General features: G+C 39.0%; 1 protein-coding gene across 6 annotated transcripts in view; it reads right to left on the reverse strand.

Moving 5' to 3' along the window:
* TJP2 (tight junction protein 2) overlaps window positions 1-12,563 on the reverse strand; it is a 114,396-nt gene that overhangs the window by 40,389 nt on the left and 61,444 nt on the right. For all 6 annotated transcript variants that reach the window (XM_079112029.1, XM_079112026.1, XM_079112030.1 and 3 more), the window contains exons 2-4: window positions 5,145-5,198; window positions 2,704-2,828; window positions 771-873 (exon numbers count right to left, since the gene is read on the reverse strand). In XM_079112029.1, the coding sequence (XP_078968155.1) occupies window positions 771-873; window positions 2,704-2,828; window positions 5,145-5,198 (282 nt within the window). The remainder of the gene's footprint in view (window positions 1-770; window positions 874-2,703; window positions 2,829-5,144; window positions 5,199-12,563) is intronic.

Consider the following 12,563-nt stretch of genomic DNA (forward strand, 5'->3'; position numbering starts at 1 on the left):
TTCAGAAAGTGAGACATTCGATATGTAACTGCCTAGACTCTTCCAAAAGTTAATTCCATTAAAAAAGGAGGGATGCCAGGCACATGCCAATTATCCCAGTAACTCGAGGCTCAGACAGGAGGGTTACAACTTTGAGAACAGTCTGGGCAACTAAGACCCTGTCTCAAAATAAAAAAATAAAAGGGCTGGGGATGTAGCTCAGTGGTAGGGTCCCTGAGTTCAATTCCCAGTACCACCAAAAAAAAAAAAAAAAAAAAAAAAGCTTTTTTTTTAAAAAGTGGAGGGAAGGAGAGAGGCAAGGGGAAAGAGGTACCTTATAGATTAAAAGAGACTAAAGAAATAATTAGATGATTAAATGTGGATCCGGGAAGAAGAAAAGACTATAAAAGACATCTTGAGATACAGACTATTAGATAATACTGCAAAACTACTCATTTTCTTAGCTATGTTAATAGAATTATGGAATATAGAAGAATGTCCTTATTCTCAGGAGAGTCATGCTAAAATAAAAATTGTCATGACATCTGCAATGCTGCCCAGATAGGAGAATTGCTGGTCTTAGGAGAAGGACAAGGAAAAGGCCAGGAGGATGGCTTATACACATCTTCACATCACCCATAACAACACCCTCCAAAATCACCAGGGATTCAAGAAGTTAGTGGGCCCTAGGTTATGTAATTCTGTCAAATGCTCAAAAAAAGCAGTAATTTTCTTCTGGGCATAAAAACAAAATGCTGTTGAGGCAAGCCAAAGGCAAAGCCATTACTTACAATGGCAGCAATCTTCCCACTTTTTCTCAGTTGCTGAACTGCAAATGAATGAAGCACATCTTCCATGGGGGTGCCATTAACCATGACCACCCTGTCATTTTCTCTGTAAACAAGAAATAAAAACAGGTCATGAAAAACTCCCATCTACTCAGTGTAAATCATTTATTTAGATAGAACATAAGCAGCAAATTGACCTAAGATTAAAGGGTTCAGTGTCTGATGGCTCCCAAGGGTCAGTCAACTTGGTCTGAGTTCTTCTGAGGAAAGAAATTAAGTCACAGAATTCAATTTTGAGTGTCTACTGAAACCACCTATGGATAAAGAGGCTTGCCTGCCCCAGACCACAGGGGTACCCCAGCAAGCGCCCAGTAATGGTGAGATCTGTACCCAAAAGAAATTTCTATATCCACCTTTTGTTAGTGAGGTGCACTGAAGGGCTTCAGAAAATCTACAAACATTCTCTCAAAATAAGCATATACCCATTTGTGCTTGTTTGGAGGGAAGTAAGTCAAAAGCCTGTATTAGATTCTTAAAGAAATTTTAAAGGTTGGGGGTGTAGTTCAGTGGTAGAGCACTTGCCTAGTAGGCAAAGAATCCCCAAGTTCAATCCCCAGCACCACCAAAAAAAGAAAGAAATTTTAAGGACATAGAATTCTATTCCTTCAACTGATCCAAGAAATTATTTCAAAATTTTACATTGCTCATATTAAAGACTATAAACTTTGGCAGGACCATACAGACTTTAAACAGAATCTCAACATTTGAGCTATCTGGCCCATGCAGCCATCTAGCTAACTTCATATTCTGCTGTGAGAAGTTATCCTGAGGGAATTCAGGCATGCATCTTTTAAAATGGCATTATCTTTTCAGGCCACAAGGCTGGCAATTGGAAAACTTGTGCTTTCTTGCAGTGAATTTTCCCAATTTCTGCATCCCTCTTACAAATAAAGGTCATTATTTAACCAGTCTTTTTTTTTTTTTTCTTCTTCTTCTTTCTTTCTTTTTTTGGCAGTGCTGGGATTGAACCCAAGGGATCAAACCTAGGGCCTCAGGCTAGGAATGTAGCCCAGTGGTAGAATACTTGCCTAGCATGTACCTGGCCCTGGGTTCAATCACCAGGACTGCAAAAAGAAAAAAAAAAAAAAAGAAAAAGAAAACAATCAAAAACAAACAAACACCAGGAACTTGCACATGCTAGGCATAAGCTCAACCACTGATCTTCCTCCCCAACCATGCTCATTAAAAAATTTTTCCAAAATATTTTTAGCTATAGATGGACACAATACCTTTATTTTATTTATTTATTTTTATATGGTGCTGAGGATCAAACCCATGCCTCACACAGGCTAGGCAAGCGCTCTACCAGAGCCACAACCCTAGCCTCACTCATTAAAAATTTTTTTTTTTTTTTTTTTGGGTGCTGGGGATCGAACCCAGGGCCTAAAAATTTTAAACAATATAAAACAAATATAAATAGTATTTGTAAGTATTAAAAGTAGGGAGGAGAAGCATGCCAACTTTAGACTCCATGTTTCAGAAATGATTCCTAAACCAAAGAGTGATGTTTATAACTATATTCCTATAGGGGTGGGGGCGGGGAGGAAGCCCTCCTCCCTACAGAGTTTAGATGTTCCCAAGGTTTGGGGACTGTTAAAACATGGTGTGCTAGTTATGCCCTCAATTCCAACTTGAAGATTTTTCAAATGTTATATAAAAGTGTTGTGTTGGGCTGGGGATATAGCTCAGTTGGTAGAGCATTTGCCTCTCAGGCACAAGACCCTGGGTTCAATCCCCAGCAACGCACACACACACACAAAAAAGTGTTTTGTTATTTTCACTTTAAGAAGTGCACAACATCCAAAGTTTCCTGTCTAGTGACAACTGGCACAGCTGACAGAAACCAGGGGTGGGGTGGAGGTGGGAGGATACTTACTGAAGCAGGCCATCAGCTGGTCCTCCAGGGAGCACATCAGAAATGACAATGGATGTTTCTCCATTTTCAAAGTGGGGGTTGTCTCTGCCTCCAGACACTGCAATTCCAAATCCTCTTTTGGAATCCTGTTCATTGGAGTTAGGAGAAAGATGTTAAAATCCTTCCACAAGTGGCTTTCAGAGTTTATTACAAGCACTTAATAAAGGTCGAATCAATGATCAGAGACAGCTCAGGAACAGATGGCCTTACAGAGAAACAAATGAAAAACAAAATAAAGCATCGTTGTAATGAGCTGACAGGTTTATAAAGGGAAATGCCTCGTCTAAAAGAAACAGCCTTATGAAAACTGGAGAAGATTGATAAGTACAGACTAGCGTTATCCTGAGAAGCTGGCAGGGGAAGGAAATAAGGTCTTCTATCCAAATAGGCACGTATTGTTAAAAGCACCAATCACACCTGCTCATATCATGCTGGCCCAAGCTGCCCAACTTCTACTTCACTAAAAGCTAAATTTGTGCTTTTTTTTTTTTTTTATCTGGGACTGGCCCCAGGGGTGCTCTACCATTGAGTCACACCCACCCCTAGCCCTTTTTATCTTTATTTTACAATCCTTCTGCCTCAGCCTCCTGAGTTGCTGGAATTATAGGTTTGCACTATTATAACTGACTCTAAAACTGCATTTTCTAAAAGCATATTTTTAACTTCAAGTTAGATGAGCTGCTGGTTTCATTTTTAATATAGGATGAAAAGTACATGGATTTTAAAGATAAAAGCCAAACATAAAATTAGCATTGAGATCTTATGAGTGAGTAAAGAATTAAACTCTTTTTCTACATGCACAGAAGATGGGAAATTAAGATTTATTACATCCAAGGGTAGTCCAGCAATGTATACCAGTAAACCCAGGTAATCAGGTAATAAATAATTCTCTTTTCAGTGTTTAAAAAAATCTAAGCCCAGTTTCTATACATGAGATGTGGCAGTATAATTCTAAATCTGGGTTGCTGATTTAAAAAAAAAAAAAAATCTCTAACCCCAAGAAAAAGTTCTGGTCTGGGGCCCGCTGATTATAAATATTTTAAACCCAAAATAGGTTGGGTTGCTGTCTATTAAATAAATGGCTCTGAATCTGGCAGCACCAGGCACCTGGATTTAGATAGAGGCAGTACCATTCTCTATAACACTCTCAAGAAGTTTCTCACTTTGGCTAATTTGGGGCCTATGACTCAAAGGGCATATGAAATTCTGGTGGAATGGGCACAGAAAGAAGGTGTTATAAAGATGACTAAAACTGAAAACAAAGACCTGAATGGGCAAAATTCCCCAACTAAAGAATTTGCAATGACTGATACAGAAATTTGGGCAGCTGGGCAGCTGGGCACTGACCCCGTGTCAACTTTTTCTACCTGGATCTCACTGAACATTTAAGGTGGGAACAAAATTTTCACTGAAGACAGGGCTAGCAGCTCAGGGTATTGCCAAGGGTCAAAGGAAATCTTTAACTTTGAGGAATTCACAATCTTCCTCAGGAGGTGACAGAGCCGAAGGGAGAGATTCCAGGTGGGAAGAAGATCAGGGCTGGGCTCAGGAAAACCACAGTGGTGCTGACAGGAAAGCAGCTTGATGGAAGGAAAACCAGGGTCTGTGGGCTGGAGATGTGGGACAGCCCTTGCCTACCAGGTGTGAGGCCCTGGGTTTGATCCCCAGCAGTGTAAAAACATAAATAAATAAAAAATAGCTGGGGACTACACATGTAATTCCAGACCAGCTAAGCCTCACACAAAAGACTTAGACTCTCGGTTGTTATGCGTGCTTACAGCAGGGCTAACACCTACTAGGTCTACCTTAAACTCTGCTATCAAATAAAAAGAGCTAACATGTATTTATGAAGTGCCAGTCTCCTTGAATTGAAAGCTCATTCAATGAAGAAGGGTAATACCTGTGAGATGACTTTAAAATTAAGTAAAATATATTAATATGTGGTATTAATTCTTTCATTACCACAGGGAGGTGGATTTTTCACTCAATTAACTCAACCATTCTTAATACAATCAAGAGAGCAAGAAGGAATAGAACCCATCTCCTAAAATTACCTTTTCTAATTTAGTTTGTACTTAAAACTCAGTGAGGGAGTTAAGGTATATGCATTGTGGTTAAAAGTATCCATCCTTAAACAGTTCTTCTTCCCTTCCTTTTCTCTCATAACCTGTCTAGAAATCAGCAACTGCACTTAATATTCTCTGAAAGGTTCTATAGTATATAGAACTTAACCAAAAAACCTAAGAGCATGCAAATCTTTGTTAACACTGTGGTCACTTCCAGCTAGTACAGACAATGCATGATCTATCTCAAGGATGAAAAAAACAAATACATGGACAAAAATAAATAAGATCAAGACTCAAGACCCTACCTGTAGAACACATGACATGTGCAGAACTCACCTTCTGTAGGGTCACAGTGTACTGTTCCCATATCAGTTCCTCCATGCCTGGGGCCTGTTTTAAAACAAGCAAAACCAACTCGATTAAAGACATGAACATCTCAAAGCCAAAGATAAAACTATAATTCAGAATGTGTCAGCATAAAGTCCAACTCCCAATTTCTATGTACCAGAAAGTCAAAATGTGCTCAGAATGTTATGCTACCTACTTTTCATACTAACTCTCCTTGCATGAAATGGTTTTCTTAACACAATACTAGAAAAATTGGAGAAGTACAGTGAGAACCCTGAAACAGGATGAAATGTTAAGGGATGAGCCCTTTTATCCTCATCACTCACACTGTCAGCATAAAACTCTTAAAAAAAAAAAAAAAAAAAAAAAAGTAGTTTAGATTGTGACAGTGGTACAACTCTGGAATCCTAGCTACTCAGGAGTATCTCAAGTTCAAGGCCAGCCTGGGCAACTTTAGGGAGACCCTGCCTTGGTGGAAAAGCAAAGAAAACAACAACAACAACAACAAAACCAAGTTTTCAAAAAACTCCCCCCACCCCCGTCATTTTTTTAAAGCACTCTCACATCAACTCCTCTCAAAGGTGATGTCCAGGCAAGTTTTCTGCATGTTTAAGTCAAAAGAAATTTCAACCTTATAACAAAGGTTCCCTATAGGTAATCTGTGGGACCTTTTGGCTTATTCTCTATCAGTAACACTGGATGCAAAATGACAATTCCTGCATAAATAGACTACAGCGGCTTCCATTTCTAATAATATTCCAAAATAGATGTCTAGAAAACCTTAAAAATAGTGGTGTCATTTTAAGAACAATAATAATCCACTAAGTCCAGGCTGCCTTTGAGAAGGACAGAAATGCCAAGAAAGCTTAGTGCCAGGATAAGATAGTACTGAAGCAGGAATTTAAACAAGAGGGTGTAGAAAAGGGTGGGAGATAAGATCAGATATATTACAGGGAAAAAAAAAAGCTCAGTGCAAATGGAGACAGCACTAAAAATATCTCCTGGAGAATGCCTATCGACAGACCTATATTCACGTTTGGAACTGAGAGTCATATTATGGATGTGACCATATTGCCCCAAGAAACATGTCCGAAGTGGTTCTGCATTGGTAGTGCCCCCAGTCGTCTTGTGCCATGCAAATCCTCTCCAAGAAACATTCTTATTTAACACAGTCTTTGAAGAATTCTCCAGGTAAGTATCTAACAATATGAGCTTACAATTTAAATGCACACCCACCTAAACTGAAGAATCAAAGACTACAAATATTGGAAATGTTATTAAGAGACCAAAAAAAGTATATACAATATGCATCACATGTTTTAAGATTCAAAAGGGTGAGAAGTATGAATGAGAAGTAAGGAGGAAGAGGTTCTAGGAGGAGATAAGAGTAAAGGAGAAATCCAAGAAGGTGAGGACTCCTCCAGGATTGAAGGTTTCTTCTGTTCAGAAACCTCAGTACATCATAAGCACAGTAAATTCAAAAATGAAAAGAAGGAAGGAAGAAAGGAAGAAAGAAAGGGGAGGGTAAAGAAGAGAACCACACTAAATAAAGGATGGTCCCATTGCATTTAAGGACAAATGTATTTTGAGAAGTGCTAGGCAGAAGAAAGATCACAAAAGCAAAAAAAAAAAGGACAGCCAACTTCTCAAAAGCAATAATGAAAGGAGACAATCATGGAAGGCAGCAGAATAACATCTTTAATACAATATATGTCGATTTAGAGGATAGAAAAGACATTTTTTAAAAAAGGTCAGATTTTACCAGAGGCCAGCAATAAAGCAATTGTCAAAGAAAAAATTTAAGAAAGGAAATTAACTGGGTGTGGTGGTGCACACCTGTAATCCCAGCGACTCCAGAGACTGAAGCAGGAGGATTATGAGTTTGAGGCCAGCCTCAGTCTCCTAGCGAGGCCCTAAGCAACTGAGACCCTGCTTCAGAATAAAAAATAAAAAGGGCTGGGGACATGGCTCAGTGGTTAAGCACCCCTGGATTTAATCCCCAGTACCAGAAAAAACAAAAACAAAGGAAAATAATCCCAAAAGAAGGACCCGAAATGCTAGGAGTGTGAATAAACCTACATGCATAGTGACTACATGAGTTACAGTAACAGAGTGTGATTTGTGAAAGTTAAAAAACTAAGGCAAAACCAGAGCACCAGGGAACAGTGTGTAAACTGAGAGGACCAGGTCATGATGAAACTGTTCTAACTTACTTGGGTGCAGCCTAAAGCTACTGATTAATTTTGAACTTCATTAAGTTAAACCTACATGTTCAATTTTCTAGGGTAACCTCTACAGGAAAAATTAGAGTACATAAATTCCAAAATAATAGGGGGGAAATTAAATGAAAAAATAACATTCAAAAAAGAAAGCAAAGGAGACAAGAAGAGAAATGGGGGGAAATCATGGCAACTAAAAAACACAAACTCCAATTGCAGAAAAGAATAAAGGAGAATATAGACAATCACAGTAAGTACACAAAAAAGCAGGTTGTCAGACTGGATTAAAGACAAGAAGAGCCTGCTATATGGCTTTTATACACAAAGGACACAGAGGAATCCCATCACATGAATAAAAAGTCTTGCTGCATTTATACACAAATTAAATTAATTTAGGAAAAAGTATCTGGTTCCACATTTAGAACAATTTTTTTAAAATCAAATGGGCCAATTCTTCACTGATACTAATAGGAGAGTTGAAACATAGCCAGATAATGTGCTTTTTATTCCCCCAGTTAACAAACTAAGTACAAGAGGCAATTATATCAACTGAAATATTCTGGCAGATAATTTATTCTCTTGGTGGATTAGGAAAAGGCAATTTGGTAGCACAGAAGAAAAGTAAACTAGCCTCCTCTTTAGTGACTGTAACTGATTACTCACATCGAGAGGAATTTACAATCCCTCTCATTTCCTCCTCCCTCTAGGTACTCATTCTAGGACATTCCCAGGGCTAATACCATCTGGCTCCAAGATCAGAATTCTTAGAGATTAAAAACATATAATCGAATCACCTCCCAGGTTAAAAAGAAAATGAACAGAAGCGGGGGGAGGGGAAGTAAGACATGGCGGTCATGATGCTTGGGACTGGATGATGAAAGGGGAGGGGGGACACCCCAACCCAAAAGGGCAGATGTTGAGGTTGAAGGCAGGCACGTTGACAGATGCAATATGCACCCAACCAGAAGATCACTGTGTACATTATGTAAGACTCCCGGTTATTTAACTTTCTCCACCATGACCACTGTTTTTTCAGTTTTACAAAATGACAGTGTCCCCACAATTGACATGACAGTGAGTTTTCAGAGATTTTTGCCTCTCACTCATCTTTGTCCCATTGTGTCCTAGATGACGGTATCTGGCATACAGAGTAGGCCAAGGTTTTTCTTTTCAATAAATCAAGAAGCGGACACGCATCTATTCACCATTCAATTAACCAAGGCACTGATTTCTAGGACCTGTTTAAGTTTTCTTAAAGGAGATTTCTATCAGATTCAGCAGCTCTGCTTTTTGTGGTTGTTGTTTCTGTGGTGCGGGGGATCATCCCAGGAAAGTGCTCTACCACTGTGTACATCCCCAGCCCTCTGGCTTCTTGAATAGCACACTTGAGGAGGTTAGATGGGGAACTCAAGTGCCTTTGATCAGGTTTTCTAGAGGTGCTTTACAGCCATCCCTCTCTGGAATTTTATTCTGTCTAAAACAACGCTTTGCCACATGTGTTAGTATACACAGTTTCCCAGATTTTAAGAAAATTTTATATTTTCTTAAAAGCAAAAACCGACTCAACTCCTGTGGTAAATTAGAATTGGTCGACACTTTCCATAGAACACCTTCTAGTCTTTGCCACCTTCAGGGTTAGATGTGACCTTCATAAAACAAATCCACGACCACCTGCAAAGGCACTAGGAGAATCAGGGCCTTCCTTACGTATCTTATGACTAGCAAATATCAACAAAGGAAAGTAATCTGGAAGTTTTGGTCTTAAAAAAAAAAAAAAAGACTGAGAAAGTGGCTCAGAGGTATAGCACTTGATTAGCATGCACAAGGCACCAAGTCCCATCCCTGGCACGCGCACACACACGCGCACACACACACAACACAGCTGCCAACTATTCTTGGAATATGCTTATGTCACACACATTAGGAAAACATTGGCCAGATTTGGTATAGTGGTAGTCCTGACTATTTAGAAGGCTAAGCTAGTAAGATGGCTTGAGCCCAAGGCCGGCCTGGAGAGTTGGTCTGAAATAAATAAATAAGAAAAAAGGCACAGAGCACCCACCCTCTGAAATTTATTCTAAAATCATCAGGAAAAAAATTGACCAATACCAGGGCTGGGAGGTGTAGTTTACCAGTAGAGCCCATGCTTAGCATGTACAAGGGTCCTGGGTTCATCCTCCAGCACTCTCCCATAAAAAAATTTAACCAGCATATCCATGTACCCATGTATGCACATGTAATTTGGTGCACACACAGTGCACACACACTCACAATTAACCAATACCAGGGCAATGCTAGGGGCTAGAGGGTAGCACAGGTGTCTAAAAAGTGAGTGATACTTGAGTTAAATAAAGGCTATGAAGGATTTAAAAATAATCGTTTAACTTCCACTGATCTTTTACTAGGATTTTGCACCATGATAACTATGTTTTCAATTAAAAAGACATAAATAGAAAGACTAGGGAAAAGCTTGGAAGAACAGGAACCAAAAAAATATTAAATTTCCCAAAGAGCTGTGGTATTGTAAGATAATACTTTTATATTCTCTGAAGTTTTCAAATGAAAATGTATCATGCTGCCAAACAAATGAGTTGCCACAAAGTTTTAATTTTAAAATATTGCTCAACTAGAATGAACCTGGCTTTTGAAATTAATGGTCCTTCCATAAAGAGATGATTCTGTCTTTAAGAATTTCCTTGCTATCCTAATGACCCATGGGCCAAGAAACTTTCAGAAGCATTTTTAAAAATAGCTAAAATATATCACTTCTCACCCCGTGTTCATTAAGAGTCAACTAATGAGCAGGGGGGTGTGTCTCAGTGGCAGAGAGAGCACTTGCCTAGTGTGTGTGAAGCACTGGGTTCAAGTCTCAGCACCGCATATAAATAAATAAAATAAAGGTTCATTGACAACTAAAGAAAATTTTTTAAAAAGCGTCAATCGACTGTCCCTTACTTTTTTATTTATTCCATGTTTATGCTCTTTGTTTTGTAAATAGTAATGTAACATACATTTTTCTGTCTTCCAAAAAAACTTTGATTCAGTCATTCAAGAACTGTTCCATTTTTAGTTTTTTCCTTGGGGATGGGAGTGGGGGATTACCAGTTAATTGTTTTGAAATATTTAGTCATTCTTACAAAATTATCAAACTTTTAAAAATTTGTGAAAGTTATAAAAATTTATGAAAGTTATAAAATTGTGATGCAGGGCTTTGTAGGTGAGACAGTTGCGTGTGAAAGTTGACTTTAAGAATTTCCTTGCTATCCTAATGACCCATGGGCCAAGAAACTTTCAGAAGCATTTAAAAAAATAGCTAAAATATATCACTTCTCACCCCATGTTCATTAAGAGTCAACTAATGGGCTGGGGGGGTGTCTCCGCTTAAGCAGAATGAAGTGTGTACGTGTACATAAAATGCTAAGTAATCTTAACTCCAGGGTTCAGGGCCTTTCTGATGTTCCACTTTCTATAAAGTCTTCAACTTTTTGTATGCATATTATATGTATGATGTAATGTTTTAGAAATATATGGGTAATATACATATTTTTCCAGGGCATCTGAGAACTCTATATTTTGCTATGGAAGTTGAAAACAAAAAAAAGTACTTTACCTTAGAAACTAATTTAAAAAAAAAAAAAGTACTTTTAAGTTGAAGAAGGAGAAGGAGAAGAAGAAGAAGGAGGAGGAGGAGGAGGAGAATTATTATTATTATTATTATTATTATTATTATTATTATTTCTGTGTTAACCTGCAAGGGAAGGTCAAATTAAATTCATTAGTGACAGGATGGTTCTCCTACCACTACCTCCATCATAGGGTGCAATCAATTTTTAATCAATAGCATCTTGCTGTGAACTTGCTTGGTGCCTGAAGACCTCACCAACTTGGTATGATCAGACTTCAAGGGGTTGCTTTTTACCTATAATTAACTACCAAACACAATACTCAATGCATACATGCTCTGCTAGACTAAGTGATAAATATTAAATATTAATTTTAAAGGTGGGGAAATTGGCATTAAAAATACAGTTTAAGAGACTGCAGGTGTCCCCCCCAAAAGGTATTAAAGTCCTAGCCCCCAGATCCTGTGAGTATGACTTTATTTGGAAGCAGAGTATTGGCAGGTGATGGAGTCAAGGTAAGAGTCATTAGGGAGAGCCCTAATCCAATTTGACTGGTGTCCTTATAAAGGGGGGAAATTTGGACACAGACATTTACAGAAGGCAGACAGAGTGAAGACACGGAGAACAAAGGCTCTATGCCAAGGAATTCCTGAGGCTACTAGAAGAGAGGGCAGAGGCATGGAACATATCCTTCCTTCACAGCCCTAGGAAGGAACCAACCCTGCCCCTGATAACACCTTGACTTCAGACGTCTATCCTCCAGAACCATGAGACAATAAATTTCTATCAGCTAAAAAAAGAGGCTGGGGGTAGTGCTCAGTGATAGAGCATATACGTTGTCTGCACAAGGCCCTGGGTTCCATCCCCAGTAACAAAAAATAAAAATTAAAAGTAAATTTTAATAGTTCCTGTAAGCACTGAATACACCATAATTATGTTCATTTAGCCCACAGAGCTGTGACTTTCTGCAAGTCTCACAGCAAAGCCTTAAATCATTCATTCAAGAATAGCTACTGAGGGGCTGGGGAGATAGCTCAGTTGGTAGAGTGCTTGCCTTGTAAGCACAAGGCCCTGGGTTTGATCCCCAGCAACAAAAAAAAAAAAAGAATAAAGAATAGTTACTGAGCTTCCACTATGTGCCAACATGTTGTTTGTGGCACTTCGGATACATCGGTGAATAACATAAGTAAAACCATTGAGTTTTACCAGCTACCCCTGGGTACATCCAACAAGCAAATCACTGAGTGTCTTCCCACCTCATTTATATATTATCTCTTGAGAAACATAGAACACCCCACATAATCACATTTATTTCTCAGAGTATCAGCTCCAAGTACATCCCCCGGGACAAGCTGTCAGCATGCGCCAGCTTAGCAGACAGCTCATGCAGTTCAAACTGGGCCACCAGGCTCTGGCCCCACACAACCTGCTCAGCTGTGTGCAGATCAGACTGGCTGTCACTACTGGTCTCTGCTGGAATGCCAGCAGGCAGCTGCTTAGCACTGGGGAGCTTTCCATGAAAGGTCATAGGAAGAGCACACATGTATCAGAGTTAAAGGTACAAA

This window comes from Sciurus vulgaris, assembly GCF_902686455.1.
Source record: "Sciurus vulgaris genome assembly, chromosome: 15".
Lineage (NCBI taxonomy): Eukaryota > Metazoa > Chordata > Mammalia > Rodentia > Sciuridae > Sciurus > Sciurus vulgaris.